This window comes from Sceloporus occidentalis, unplaced genomic scaffold (genome assembly GCF_023333645.1).
Source record: "Sceloporus occidentalis isolate IW3139 unplaced genomic scaffold, rSceOcc1.0.p SCAF_10, whole genome shotgun sequence".
NCBI classification, from domain to species: Eukaryota; Metazoa; Chordata; class Lepidosauria; order Squamata; family Phrynosomatidae; genus Sceloporus; species Sceloporus occidentalis.
The window spans coordinates 23,544,576-23,559,813 of record NW_028316990.1 but is presented as its reverse complement, the minus strand read 5'-3'; the positions used below and the strand labels follow the sequence as shown (position 1 = coordinate 23,559,813).

At 46.1% G+C, this 15,238-nt stretch overlaps 1 protein-coding gene across 1 annotated transcript; it reads right to left on the bottom strand.

Annotated features, from left to right (window-relative positions):
• Positions 1–8,773: 8,773 nt before the first annotated feature.
• LOC149306198 (FAD-linked sulfhydryl oxidase ALR-like) lies at positions 8,774–13,534 on the bottom strand. The gene is made up of 3 exons (XM_089476705.1): positions 13,329–13,534; positions 11,439–11,647; positions 8,774–11,156 (listed from the first exon to the last, which is right to left on the bottom strand). The coding sequence occupies exons 1-3, from the start codon at positions 13,527–13,529 to the stop codon at positions 10,994–10,996; spliced, it is 573 nt and encodes a 190-aa protein (XP_089332831.1). The 5' UTR covers positions 13,530–13,534; the 3' UTR covers positions 8,774–10,993.
• Between the last annotated feature and the right edge of the window lie 1,704 nt (positions 13,535–15,238).

Below are 15,238 nucleotides of genomic sequence, written 5' to 3'. Positions count from 1 at the left end.
TGGTGGGCGGGGTCGAGAGCAGGGCCATGCAAATCTTGGACCAATAGGAAGGTCTTTTCCTTCCATTACAATATGTATTCAATATTTGTTGCCATTTGTTCAGTTCGATTTCTGACACTTTTAATACATCAGCTCTGATTCTATGAGTGAGAGTTCCTGCATGGCAGAACGGGGCCAGACCGAAGGGCCCTCGGGGGCCTGTTCCAGCTCTGATTCTATGAGTGAGAGTTCCTGCATGGCAGAACGGGGCCAGAATGGGGCCAGAATGGCCCTCAGGGTCTCTTCCTACTCTTAAGATCTTCACATGATTTTCCTCCATTATTACTATGTCCCATCTTAGCCGTCTAGCTCAGTGGTTCCCAACCTTTCTACTGCCGCAACCCTTTAATACAGTTCCTCATGTTGTGGCAGCCCCCAGCCATAGCATTATTTTCATTTCTATGTGAAGATGTTTTCCAATGGTCTTAGGCCACCCCTGTGAAAGGGTCGCCCAAAGGGGTCCTGACCCACAGGTTGGGATCCACTGGCCTAGCTGATGCCTATGTCCTCTGGTCTCCTTCATGGCTGGCTTCCTGGTTTTATTCATATTATATGCATGAAAACACCGTTATATCAGGGGTTTTTTTTACAAAGAAAGCAATCTGACACAACGTTTAACCTCAAAATCCAAATGTCCCTCGTATTCCATAGAGTTCCTTCAGTGATCACTCCTCTGTTTCCCTTTCGCTTCCAAACTCTATCAAAATACTTGACTTATAACCTCTTCACCAGTTTCCTGGAACGATATTACGAGGTTTATCTCTGTTCACACTAATAAGATACACACTAATAGGATACTAATAAGATATAAACCCTCTTTCCTTGTCCTGCATCTTATTTCCAAACCCTCTTACAACAATCTCCTTTGGGAAACCCACTCCTCCTCAGTCACTTCAACATCTTTAGTATTGAATCGATCCGTCCGCTTATCCATGTCCATGATTCCTATCGTCTTTTTTATTCACCGCTCATCCATTTTAGGTGGCTTTTCCAATTCTGAGCTATATTCAATCTAGCAGTTTTCTCTATATTTAAACTCCTCTCGTTTTTAAGTCCGTTATTAATCTCTCTTTCAGTTGATGATATAAAGAGCCGATGCATTTGGGAATCTGGCTGCACTAACTCTCATCGCACAAACGTCTTGTCCAGAAATGGCCCCAATGTCACTCAATGTCAGCCACTTGTCAATGGACTTCCGTCTAGCGAGAAAAGCCTCGCGAGGAGCAGAAGCCCATCAAGGTCTCTCCTTATGGCCTTTGAGAGTGTTAAGTCCGGTCTTTCGCCGGTTTATCTGTCCCAGGCATGGTTTGGTTTAAAGAGACGGCGCCCATTGAAGCTGGGACGGCTTTAGCCAGCCGCTTCCACATTTCCAGGGTGCCGAGTGCGAGGGACGGTTGCAGAGCACACAAGGCAGTGTCTGCTTTGGACGGCCACAAGAACCGTTTGTCACTGTCACCAGATTGAGCAGCCCCATTGAGAGGAAGGACGCTCAGTCGGAGAACAAGAAGCCCCATTGCAATGCTGTCCCCAAGGCAGCCTTCTAGTTCCTGGGCAGCCTTTCTCAAGCAAGGCCTATTTCTCCCTTAGCAGTCCTTTCAAGGAAGCTTCTGGCAAGGGCCTTGCCTCAGGGCCAGTTCTCTCTTGTTATCCAAGCCTTTGCTTCCATGCTAATTGTTCTTGTTTCTATTGTTCTTCTGCTGTAGCTTCATTTCTGCCCTTTTCCGCCATTTTGTATCTTGTTCCAAAGAAGAAGCCAACAGAAAACAAAACATAAAGCAAATCAATGGTCAATAGAAGAAGAGTGAGAGGTGCCCATCTATCCACTCTTTCCAACTGTCTTCAAAGATAGAGTGAGACTGGAGCCTGCCCTGAGTCCTCCACCCACTAGGCCCCACTGCCTGCCCTCTGGTCCCAGCAGTGTCTTCCCCCGAGAACCCTCTCCAGGACCTCTGAACCAAACCCTCCTTGCCCTTCCAGCCTCACCTAGCAGGAGACCTTTTGGCCCTCGGGGAGACTTTGGGGTCCTTCTCTCTTTCCATTGGTCCTAAATTTGCATGGACCCACCCCCAGCCCCGCCCACTCCTCTCTGTGCTTCAATCCTCCTCCACTTTCTATAAGATTCATCTCAGCCGGTGGGAGGGGGGGAGGGAGGGAGGGAGGCGGAGTGTCAGTTTGAGGGAAGGAAACAGCGCCACCACCTGGCCGCTACACTGGAATTACAATATAAAAAGTTAGTTTTCTCCTTTCTCCCGATTGGTCCCAAATTTGGATGGCCCCTCCCCTTGCCCCTCCCACCACCATCAGCCCCGCCTTTCATGGGGTCTCTGCCTCCGGAAAGGAGCAAGAGGGAAACAGCGCCACCTGGAGGCAAGGAGGAATGGCGGGATTCCTGGCTGCCAGTTAATGGAAGCGAAAGATAGAAGGAGGAAAAAGGAAAAAGAAATGGTATTAAGGTGCCTCAAAAATGACTCTTATAAACAAATACACACACACACATACACACACACACATATATAAACACAAATATATATTTTATATATATATATATATATACACACACACACACACACACACACATATATATATATACACACAGGCACATACACCATTCATTTAATGGCGAGATGGCTTCCACGTAAACAGGAAGCCACGTATGATGTGCCGACATATGGACAGGGTGGACTGTACACACACACACACACACATATCTATCTGGCTTTGCTTCGCGAACGAAGATTCAGGAAGGACTCATGATCCCACACTTTGTACAAGTGCGTTGGTGACTAAAAAGGCCAATCCGGGACAAACAGGTCCGGTTGCAGAAAGCACAGCGGAAAGTCTCCTTGGGTGATGTTTCCGGGTTGTGGTTCTTTCTGCGTTGTCGTTTCTCTTCTAGACTCGTTCGGCGTGAGCTTTCGAAAAAGGCTGCCGCATGGTGGATAGAGCGTCTCCATGCCTCCCGATGCGAGGCCAGGGCAGATCATTGTTGGTGAGCAATTTGGCAGAGCCTGAGATGTTGTTTCAGGAGTCCTTGTATCTCTTCTTTGGGGCGCCCCTCTTACGCTCTTGACCCGTGGCGAGTTCGCCATAGAATACTATTTTGGGGAGGCGATGGTCCTCCATCCTAGAAACATGACCTGCCCAACGCAGCTGCGTCCTCAATAGCATGGCCTCAATGCTGGTGATCCCTGCTTGCTCAAGGACAGCAACATTCGTCACATAGACAGTCCAGTGTATGTTTAGAATGGTGCGTAAACAGCGCTGATGAAAGCGTTCAAGGAGTCATAGGTGTTGGCGATAGGTGACCCATGTTTCAGACCCATAGAGGGGAATAGAGAGTACAATGGCTCTATACACACATATACATATCTATACACACATATACATACAATTTATATACATACATGGCATCACAGCCAAAATGGCAGAGCGGTGGTGAGGCAAATGTAGTATCGCTGTCCAGCATCCCATTGAAGGGTCCAATATGTTCCTTCAACCCTTTGGATATGAAACAGCGAAGCAAATGAAGTCTACGAAACAGAATCCTGACTTAGGGTCAGATGCAAAGACTTAGGTGCTTTTAAGGAACTCACCATACAAGAATGGGGGACGGAGTTGACTCCCCCTTTTAAGATCAGGCTCAAGCATCATATATTTCTGAAGGTCTTTACAGTTTCAATAGGGATGTCTGAGAAGGAGGCAGATGGACAGAAGAAGGTCTTGGAGGCAGGAATGTGACGGCGTCTTCGATGTGACTACTATCCCAGTCTCACTCAAGTAAGTAAAGGAATAGTATGTACTTCATCAATGACAAAATCAAAGCATGTTTTCGTGGTGATTTCCAGACGCTTTCACTTCCGACTGTACTCTCTTAGAGGACCTTTTTCAGGCCCCAGAGTCTGAATCGGAAGGGAGTGGGAAGGAGAGGCTTCCTGGGCAGGCCTCTGTTTTGTGTGCTTTGGGCCATTGCTTTGCTTAACTTCTGGCCTTCTTCTATTCTTTCTAGAGGGAGAATCTCAGCAGTCAAGGCCAAAAACGTTATGTGAGGTTTGAATAACAAACAACAGTTGTGTTCACTGAACCCACAGGAATCAAATCTTGCTGACATGATTCCCAAAATGCTATATACTCAAATGAGATAAGATAAGTAATAGCCTATAAGAGAATGGAGAGGGCTGCCCATGAACCCACTCTTTTGGATGCTCTTCGAAGATAGAGTGAGACTGGAGCCTTCCCTCAGGCCTCCTCCCACTAGGCCCCTCTGTCTGCCCTCCAGGCCCAGCAGTGCCTTCCCCCCATGGCCCTCTTCAGGACCCCTGAGCCAAACCCTCCCTGGCCTTCCAGCCTCGCCTTGCAGGAGACCTTTTGGCCCTCGGGGAGACTTTGGGGTCCTGCTCTCGTCCCATTGGTCCCAAATTTGCCTGTTCCCGCCTCCAGCCCCGCCCACTGCTCTCTCTATTTCAAGCGACCTCTCCCGCTTTTCATAGGGTTCATTTCAGCCACTGGGGGGGGAGGGAGGCGGAGCGTCAGCCTTGAGGGAGGGAAACAGCGCCACCGCCTGGCCACAGCGCTGGAATTGCAGAACAAAAATGTACATTGTCCCCTCCCTCCCTATTGGTCCCAAATTTGCATGTCCCCGCCCCAGCCCCGCCCACTATCGTCTGCCCCGCCTTCCATGGGGAAGGAGAATGGAGAGAGAGAGGAGGAGGGCCAGCTTTGAGGAAAGAAGGAGGGAAACCGCACCACCTGGAGGCAAGGAGGAATGGCGGGATTCCTGGCTGTCAGTCAATGGAAGTGAAAGAGAGAAAGAGGAAAAGGGAAAAAGAAATGGTATTAAGAGTCTCAGAGAATGACTCTCCTGGAATTACCTTCTTGGCTTTAAGGGAGAGGCAGCTTGGAAGAACAGGCCCTTTCAGGAAAGAGATGGCAATGTCTTCTGCTGGTCTTGCAATTCCAGTGGCATGGCCAGGCGGTGGCGCTGTTTCCTTCCCTCCAGGCTGACGCTCCGCCTCCCTCCCAGCTGCCATGGAACAGAGACAAGGAGAGACCCGAAGTGAAGATGAATGGTGGGCGTGGTCAAGGGCGGTGCCATGCAAATTTTGGACCAATCGGAAGGGAGAATAGCCTCGAAGTCTCTCCTTGGCCCCAGAGGGCCCCTGGAGGGGAGGCTGTGAGGGCAGGGAGGGCGTGGGCTGGAGGGCATGGAGAGAGCCCTGGGCGAAGGGGAATTCCGGGGCCGGAGGGGAGCGGAGGCTGGGGAGGAGGAGGGAGAGCTGGGGCCAGGCCAAGGCCTCCCTCTGGCCTGGAAGGACGTCCCAAGGAGAGGGGTCCCTGGGCAGCCAGTGAGCTGAGCAATGATGCTTGGTGGGCAATGATGTTGGTTTCAATATAAGATTTGGCTTTCATTCTATTAAGTCTTACTGTTTTCAGTCTTTTTGTATCTTGTTCTGTCGCAGGAAGGCCATCCTCGAGGGAGCCTTGGGCGATCATGCGGGGCTTTTCAGGGTCCCTTCTCAGAGCCAAAGGGGAGGAGGAGAAGAGGCCTCTGTGGATGATGGGCTCCACAGTCGCTCAGCCCTGGAAGGATGCTTAGGAAGCAGGCCTGGGGTTCTTCCCATTTGCCTTTGAGCCAGTTTGGATCCTTTCTTTTAAATACATTTTATTAATTAAACGATGCTTGAAGTCCTTTCTGTTTGTAATGCCTTCTCTTTGATGACCCTCCGTCTGAGTCCCTTCCTATGGGTCCATTCCCTTCTTTATGCCTTGCTTATTATTCCCTCTTTTTTGGTCATTGAAGGTTTTTCTTCTTTGGATCCGCTTGGATTTCTTTTAGTATTTCCTCTTTACCGCATATAATTGTTTCCCCCCCTTTAATTATATCTATATAAACCTTATTTCTTACTCTCCTAGAACAGTAATTTATACACAGAGATGCTACTCAACTGTCCCTTCTAATCTTAATAAGATTAGTAAATTGATATAAATATATAAAGTATGAGCAACTCGCCTTCTAAATCCTTGATCCAGATCGATAGCAGCCAATGGGAATTGTTCCTTGACTGGGAGACTGTTGTCAAGGATCAGGTTTAGGATAATACATAGGACTTAGCCTGTTTGTTTGTTTATATTTTCATGTCCTCATTATTCTATGCATACATGTCCATTTCCTTATCCTTAATTTTAGTCCCTTTCTCATCTGCATTTAATTCCTTTTCCTCCCATTTAGCCTTGCCTTCTCTATTTATTCTTCTGTTCTCTTTCCTGAACCTTCCACTTTATTCCCTCCAGAATACTATCCTCCTTTTCCTTCTTTTCATCCTCTCCTTGTAATCCCTTCTTTTTTGGAATGGCTTTATGCCTCTTCAAAATGCAATGTCAATCATTTAAATCAATTTCTTTTCGGAAAGTATTCTCCTATGATTCCCTATGGTTAAGTATTCCCTTATGAGCCCCTATGGGAAAGTATTTTCCTATGTTTCCCTATGGGAATGTATTCCCCAATGATTCCCTTTGTGAGGAAGGACTGAGGAAGCTGGGGATGTTTAGCCTGGAGAAGAGAAGGTTAAGAGGTGATATGAGACCCCGGTTTAAGTATTTGAAGGGAGGTCATATTGAGGAGGGAGCAAGCTTGTTTTCTGCTGCTCCAGAGACTAGGACCCAATGGAGCAATGGATGCAAGCTCCAGGAAAAGTGATTCCGCCTCAACATTCGGAGGAACTTCCTTCGAGTAAGAGCTGTTCGACAGTGAAACACACTCCTTCCTTGGAGATTATAGTGGAGTCTCTTCCTTGGAAGTGTTTAAGCAGAGGCTGGATGGCCATCTGTCAATGGGGATGCTTTGACTGAGATTTCCTGCATGGCAGAATGGGGTTGGGTTAATGGCCCTTGTGGTCTCTAACAACTCTATGATTCTATTTATCCAACAGACTGAATTCGTTCCATTGGAGTCCCAAGGAGCGCCCTCTGGTGGCGGAAAGGGGGCGCTGCAAGGCCATCAGCTCTAAGGGGCCCATTCCTTGCCCTCTGGCGCCCTCCTGTGGCTGCATTCGCACACATTTCCCTGTTGTTTATCCCACAGACTTTATTCCTTCCATTGGAGTCGCTATGGATCAGTCTACCACTCCCTCCCTCTGGATCAATCTATCTCCCACTCTACCTTTGCCTGACTCTCTTTAGTTCTCTCTCCCTCCGTTTTTCCTTCCTGCCAGAGCCCTCCTTCTCGGGTGGCGCAGAGGCCTGAGCTCTGGAGTCCGAGGTTCAAATCCTGCTGCCTCCTCAGCCATGGACCTTCCTTGGGCGAAGAGCAGGAGGAGGCGTGTCCCTCTCTCTCTCTCTCTCTCTCTCGCAAAGGCGGCTGGAGGGCGGCCATCCCTCTCTGTCTACATCATCCTCCGCCTCCAGCCTCACAGGACTCATATTTATTTAAAGAAAGAAATGCAAACTAATAGATGGGAAATGCCATGATGGGTGAAGTGCCAAGAGTGGCCACCAGAGGGCGCTCCAGAACAGAAGTTGGTGAGAAGCCAAAAGAGGATGCGGCGCCCTCAGTGTCCACAAGAGGGCGCCCTTGTATCAGGAATGTTCTTTATTAGCCATCAGTTAATATAACCCGAAGTCTATGGGACTTCGTGTGATTTTTCCATTGGCTCCCCATTCCTGAGGAGGAGTGGCCTCCTTCCCTTTACCTGGACCTTCCTCCACTCCCATTGGCTGCTTATTCCCAATGGGCTTTTCAGGTGAGCCCTAGGAGGGGAGGGAGGGAGGGAGGGAGGCAGGGATCAATCCAAATCCCAAAATTGATCTATTGATCCCTAGATCGATCTATGCCCCTTGGCGGAAACCCCCTTTCCGCCAAGGGGCATAGATCGATCTAGGGATCAATATGCAGGCCATCAGGCTCCAAGAGGGCCATTCCCGGGCTCTCGGGCGCCCTCCTGTGGCTGCACTTGGGCATACCTCCCTATCCCACGAAATCCTTCTATTGAGCGCCCTATGGAGCGCCCTCTGGTGGCAGAAAGGAGAGTTCCTTCCTATCCGCCTCATCTCTTGCTCTCCCGCGCCCCCTGTGGCTCCACTGGCACACTGCAGCCGACCCAGCTTTGAGCTTCACAAATGACTAATTCTATATATACACACACACACATACATACATACACACACTATATGTGTGGGTACACACACACACACACACACACACGTTATCCCTCCATATTCGCTAGGGTCAGGGGCACAAGACCCCCATGAATATGGAAAAAAACCCAAATAACAAAAAAACCACCATATTTTACCTGAAGGGACATCTCTCTAGGAATCTCTAGGTCCCCCAGCGCAACTCTATGGTCAAGGTCTTACAGACGCTCACCACAGAACTGCGTTGGAGGAGCTACAAAGGCCTAGTAGAGTATTCCCTCTAGGAATCGCTAGGACTTTCAGTGCAACTTTTAGTTGAAGTTGACCATAGAGTTGCACTGGAGGACCTAGATGTTCCTAGAGAAAACGTATGATCATTCGGACTCGTTCCCAGCCCTGAGGCAATCGTCGCCATTCTGACTTTACGGGGTCAAACCAACTGCCTTGCTGCCCGACATGAAGGGCAACAGCCTTGCAAGAATGAGAGAATGCTTTTCTCCTTCCCGCTTTTCCAGTATTTTAACTGGGTGCCTCACCCATCTCTTCTCAATATGAGAAAACAGTATCTGGACCAGGCCTGGAGATAGATAACACAGACATGAAATGGATATACATTTTTATTATGTGGACATCAGAAAGGAAATACACACATCGAGATACACTTTACCACTGCCTTCACAGAGTAGTCAAACAATTCAGATTCTTTATCATGAAATGCCTATGGAAAAAAATTACAGAGCAGCTTGATTTGTGTTTTTAAATTCAGGATCAAAACCACACTCTTCCTTCATCAGAAACCCATTCAGCTTTGGCAAGAGAGCATTAACTGGACTCCCAGGATTCTGGTTAGAGACGATGGACAGGTTTTTTAAAGTGAACCAGACAAGGCTGAATTCAGCCGCCTTAATTCAAGCAGAAGTCTGGTTTAACCATAACAAGAGAAATTCAGACCTCTCAGGGACTATTTCAAGGAGAGTGCACCATCTTCAGGTCTGGCCTAAGCAATATCTGGCCCATAAGATGTAGACTAGATGTTATGTGAGCTTGGTTCAAGTTACTTTCCAGATTCAAGGAGCTGCACTCCAAAAGAAGCAATGCTCCCAATCTGTGACCTTAGCTCAGAAAGGATCAAGATGCAAAAGAGCGAGAAGAATTGCCCAGAGGGCAAGGCAATCCCAGCCTCTGTATATAATCTCCCCAGTCACAAAAGGGCCCACTGATTCCTTCATTCTCCTAAGGCAGGTTGGAGAACACAGTAAGTAACATCTGCCACCTAAGTCTCTTCTCCTGAAAGAGAGTGCGAGCAAAGCCTCACAGCAGGGTTCACATCTGGGCAGGGTTTTCCAAAGTACCCTGAGCACCATTGGGATGTATTTTCAGGGCATTCACCCAGTGTGACTAAACGCTCCTAGGCTTGCAGGGAATGACTTATATGACTAAAGCAGGCCTTTGCTTGAAATTGCTAGAAAAGAGAGTTCAGTTAATGTACCTTATTTAAACCCAATTATCAGTTATCAAATTCACTTAATGATTATGAAAGGAAAAATAAATAAAGCAAGGCAACAGCAGCAGGAGAGATTTATGAATGCAGAACCATAGTTATACAAACCCAGAGTGGCAAAGGATAATCTGATAGTTAGCAGCCATTCGTGTGATCACTAGTTTATTCAAACCACAGTTTCCAATGTTCAGACAAAATAGGAGACTGTGGTTTGTTATAAATGGACGTTTCAAGCATGCTTTCTTCATAGATGGAAAGGAGGGGGCACACCAGCACAGGGCTTACTCCAGTTTGCAAACAACAAACGATGATTTGTGCAAATTACCTGAATTCAATGTGATTAAAGTTAATCCTGGTGCAGCCAATGCTGATACAGTTCAATGTACAGCTCTAAGTGTTCTGCAACAGTTATCTGAACGACCTTGGTACGCATTTAGCAAATGCGTGGCCCAGGATCTCTTCAAGTGCTCTTCCACCTCCTACCTTACCTCCAGTGTCACTGCTGACAACTAGCTGCGTTGTCACACGACACAACGGTCCACCGGATATACTCAGAACACAGCTAATTCCTACTTAGACATTCTCACACATGATGCCACTTTCTGACAAGTAAAACTAATGCTTGCTTGAAACAAGGTTTGCCCCTTTCTGCATTGTCTGGCTAGAGAATGGAGGAACAAGATCTCTTACTGGCAGCTGAAAGGAGAGCCGTGGATGCATGAACACATTGTTCTATCTTCCCTGCTTTGAGGCTTCGGCCAACTAGAATATTAATGGAATTGTCCAGTGCTTAAGTACCCCACGAAATACTCTATGCTGAGGGAGCAAAGAAACCATGGAGACATGTAACGCCACAGTGGTTAAAATGATGGCTGCACTCGCCTGACAATAACAGAAGAAATCCAGAGTTCCATGGAGAGAGATGGAGAATGTCCCAAGGAAGAATATTTGGATGAACACAGAGGCAGAAGTCAAAGGTGCCAAGGAGTCTCAGGGAAAGGGAGCTAGGCTACTCAAGGCAGGTTTATTCAGCCAAGACCTTGGAGGCCTCTTTAAGGCAACTCTTGTTGGCAACTGGGGTGAGGATGAGAGAGACTTACACTGTCAAGACTTATGAGACTGTTCAGAAACTACAGGGCCTTATCTCTTACCACGTTTCCCAGAGAAGAGAGAATGCGCCACTTCTGCCCCTGGCTTTTGCCACACCATCCCCAGTGCAAAACACACAGTTGTGCACCTTGGCTGTGGTCTGTACCAGCCTTGGTTTTGATCAGTCTCTATGTTTTAATCCATGTTCAAACAGCTGTCCTTCTCCCACATTCTCTAGTTACAGGAGCCATCTTTCCACCCGTCTCGCCAGCGCTCATCTACAAGGGAACAGTCAAACTCCGGCTTCCCCAGCTTCTTATTGACCTCGTTGTGAAGCCGGCAAAACCACTGCGTCAAATTGCGCCTGTTGGAGACGTCTGGCTGGTTTTGCTTTAATCTGTTTACAAGGGGAAAACAGAGAGAGAAAGGAAAGTTATGGGTCGATGTTTTTGGATGGAAACAACTATCACAACTGGAAGAACTAAGGAAAACCTTCTATTTCTCATTCCTGGCATTCACAATAATTTCTCAGCTGCTGATGGAGGTGGCAGTGCTTATTAGGTCATTAGAGGTCTTATGAGCATGCTAATAAAAGGGTGGAACGGGGGGAAATCAGTCCCTCTTAATGCAAAGTACACATTAGTCCTGATCAAATTCAATGGAGAGAAGAAACCCTCACCTGTCACTCAGGTCTTCTGCGCATTCTTCACAAGGGAAAACCTTAGAAAACAAATGGATGAACTGTGTCATTTCCTGCTGCTTGGTCTTACTGGGCCGGTCAGGGTAATAGGCTGCCATTGTGTGAAGGAAGGACCACGAATTCCTTCCCAGTTGCTCCCGGTCCAGAGGACAGTCGGCGGGGAACTCGGCTTCTTTGTCTCCCGTTTCCTGGATCAGAGAAGAATAAATGCTTATGAGCAACAAGTATATGCGAAGTCGAAGGCTTTCATGGCTGGCATCCATTGTTTTTTGTGGGTTTGCTTTAGGGTCACCGTAAATTGGAAATGAATTGAAGGCACACAGCAACAGAAGGATGCCAGGTCATCTTTTGTAAGAAACAAACATGTTTCGTGAAGTCGAAGGCTTTCATGGCTGGCATCCATAGCTTTTTCTGGGTCTTTTCAGGCTCAGTAGCCATGTCCTAGAAGAGTTTATTCCTGACGTTTTGCCGGCAGCATCTGTGACTTTGGCATCTTCAGAGTAAAATGTTGGCATGGAAGAGAGTGGGATGTAATATATACTGTATGAACCTGGGTTGGGATACACAGATAAACATGGAAATCACTCCTCCCAACCTAGAGTCACACAGTATGTGTATAATAGATACATACACCCCACTTTCTTCCATGCCGGCCACGGATGCTGGCGAAACGTCAGGAAAAAACTCTTCTAGAACATGGCTGCATCACCTGAAACACCAACAAAAAACAAGACATAGGTTTCAACAAGGCATAATCTTCCCTGGCCATTTTAGCAGGCTTGCCGATCATCACCGTCTTCACAAAATGGCCACCGAACCTTCTGCTGCCGAGGCAAACGTAACCTCATTAACGCCTGGCTTGACAAAGCGTGCAAAGTAAGCCATGCTAAAACATAGGGCCTTCGGTCACATATTTTGGAAGAGACAGGGAGGCTGCAGCAATTGGGATCCAGAAACCCAGTTGCCAGGCAAGATGTTCCCTGCCCTGCAATGAGGCAGAAGGAGGCGGCTGGTTCTGACGATTGCCTTGGAAGCCCAACCCATTCCAACCTGAGAAGCTGCAGCTGGGCTTTCTCTCCCTGGAAGAGAGCTGTTTTGGGGGATTCCCTGCTTCCAAAGGCGCCAAATCCCTTAGCTCTGGAGGCAGGGTTCCTGCCGCCTTTGGCAGCAATGTTTGTTGTGGATGTGTGCCTCCGAGTCGCTTCTGGTTCATGGCGACCCTGATGCGAACGAACTTGCCACCGGGTCTCCTTGGCCAGGTTTGCTCAGACTTTGCCCTCTGAGGCTGAGAGAGCGTCAGCCAATGGCTTCCCAGGACAGAGGAGGGACTACTTGAACCCTGATCTCCAGAGGGCAGCACTTGCCCACAGGGAAGCCATACTTGCCCATAGAGAACCAAGGAAGCCCCATGTTTCCCTATGGGCAAGTATTCCCTAATGATTCCCTATGGGCAAAATCCTCCTATGATTCCCTATGGGCAAAATCCTCCTATGATTCCCTATGGGCAAAATCCTCCTATGATTCCCTATGGGCAAAATCCTCCTATGATTCCCTATGGGCAAAATCCTCCTATGATTCCCTATGGGCAAAATCCTCCTATGATTCCCTATGGGCAAAATCCTCCTATGATTCCCTATGGGCAAAATCCTCCTATGATTCCCTATGGGCAAAATCCTCCTATGATTCCCTATGGGCAAAATCCTCCTATGATTCCCTATGGGCAAAATCCTCCTATGATTCCCTATGGGCAAAATCCTCCTATGATTCCCTATGGGCAAAATCCTCCTATGATTCCCTATGGGCGAGCGTTCTCCCATGCTTCCCTATGGGAAAGTGCCGTCCCTTCTCCTTCCCAGGCCTAGGCCTCACCGAGGCGGCCTCCTTCCTCTGCTCCCGCATCCAGCTCCTGAAGTCGGTGCAGGCGCGGCAGGACGGCTTCTTCCTCTTCGGAGCCTCGGGGACCGGATCCTGGGGGCGCCTCCGCGCCGGACTCTCCGCCTCCTCCGCCTCTTCGGCCGAAGGCAACGGGAACGGGAAAGCGCCTGCGGGCGGCCGACTGGGCGCCGCCATCTTGGGAAGGGCGCGCAAGGGCTGCTGGGAGGAGAGAAGGCAAGCCGTTGCCTAGGCAACGGCTCAGAGGCTGGATCGGGCGCTTGGCGCCGCCATCTTGGGAAGGGAGGGCGCGAGGCATGACGGGAGACGATGGGATCCGTCGCCATGGAAACGCCACTGAGGCCTGATAAGGAAATGAATACATACATACATATATTTGTGTGTTATATATATATATATATATATATATATATATAAACATATGTATACCCATATCTATATATTTGTTTTTATAAATGTGTGTGTATATAAATTTATAAATTTATTCATGTATTTATAATTATATATGTGTGTGTGTGTATATATATATTTAAATAAATAAATAAACATGTTTATATTTGTATTTAGAAATATATATATGTTATATATATATATGTGTGTGTATATATATATATACACATATAAATTTATTTATAATTATATATATATATAAAATTATAAATAAATTTATAAATTTATTCATTTATTTATAATTATATATATATATGTGTGTGTGTGTGTATATTTAAATAAATAAATAAACATGTTTATATTTGTATTTAGAAATATATATATGTTATATATATATATATATATATATGTGTGTGTATATATATATATATATACATATAAATTTATTTATAATTATATATATATATATAAAATTATAAATAAATTTATAAATTTATTCATTTATTTATAATTATATATATATATATGTGTGTGTGTGTATATTTAAATAAATAAATAAACATGTTTATATTTGTATTTAGAAATATATATATGTTTGCTATATATATGTGTATATATATATACATATAAATTTATTTATAATTATATATATATATAATTATAAATAAATTTATAAATTTATTCATTTATTTATAATTATATATATATGTGTGTGTGTGTGTATTTAAATAAATAAATAAACATGTTTATATTTGTATTTCAATATATATCTATGATATATATATATACATATAAATTTATAAATTTATTTATAATTATATATATATATATATATATATATAATACATAATATTTATATAAATAAATGTTTCTATTTATATTTAGAAATACACACACATTCGTATTTATATGTTTGTGTGTATATATATATAGGACATAAAGCCACCTTTGGTGACAGGTCTGGAAGAGAGGAAGGATTATACATGGAGTGTTGGCATCCCAGAAAAGCAAGCAAACACCTGCGCGATTGTCCCAGTGTCGGCTGGATGGCCCTCCTAGGACCAGTCTAACCTCTCAATTTTCCCTGTTTGAAAAAGTCCTAGGTCAGCTTAGAGCCAGATAAGAAAAGCTTATCTTAGGGTTTGGGTCTAGATTTTGGAGGCCGCGAAGAAGTGGCCATCAAGGCAGAAGAAGGGCTTGGTCTCCCCCTGTTTAGCAAAAGCCTTTGCCGAAGGGTGAACTCCAGCAAGACAGCTCTGAATCCTTTCTTTCCCACATTGAAAGGCAAAAATATTACAGAGAGAGGATGAGTCACCAATAATTGAGAAGGACGACGGAGGATGTCATCACAAGGCTCAAAAGTGACATTTTCCTGGCTGGCCTCTTGCAAAAATGAACGAGGAGGGAATTGGCAGATCCCGAAGGGGAAAATGTTCAGAAGAGTGGTGAGGAGAATGGATTTGAACCCATGTCCCCCCATCTTTGCAAAGCTGTAC

Excerpts from the sequence above, each read along its gene's own strand:
- LOC149306198 (XM_089476705.1), bottom strand. The coding sequence starts at position 13,529 with ATGGCGGCGCCCAGTCGGCCGCCCGCAGGCGCTTTCCCGTTCCCGTTG. Across the intron at positions 11,648-13,328 it reads AGAGGAAGGAGGCCGCCTCG|GAAACGGGAGACAAAGAAGC; the intron begins GTGAGGCCTAGG and ends TCTCTGATCCAG. Across the intron at positions 11,157-11,438 it reads GCAGAAGACCTGAGTGACAG|ATTAAAGCAAAACCAGCCAG; the intron begins GTGAGGGTTTCT and ends CCTTGTAAACAG.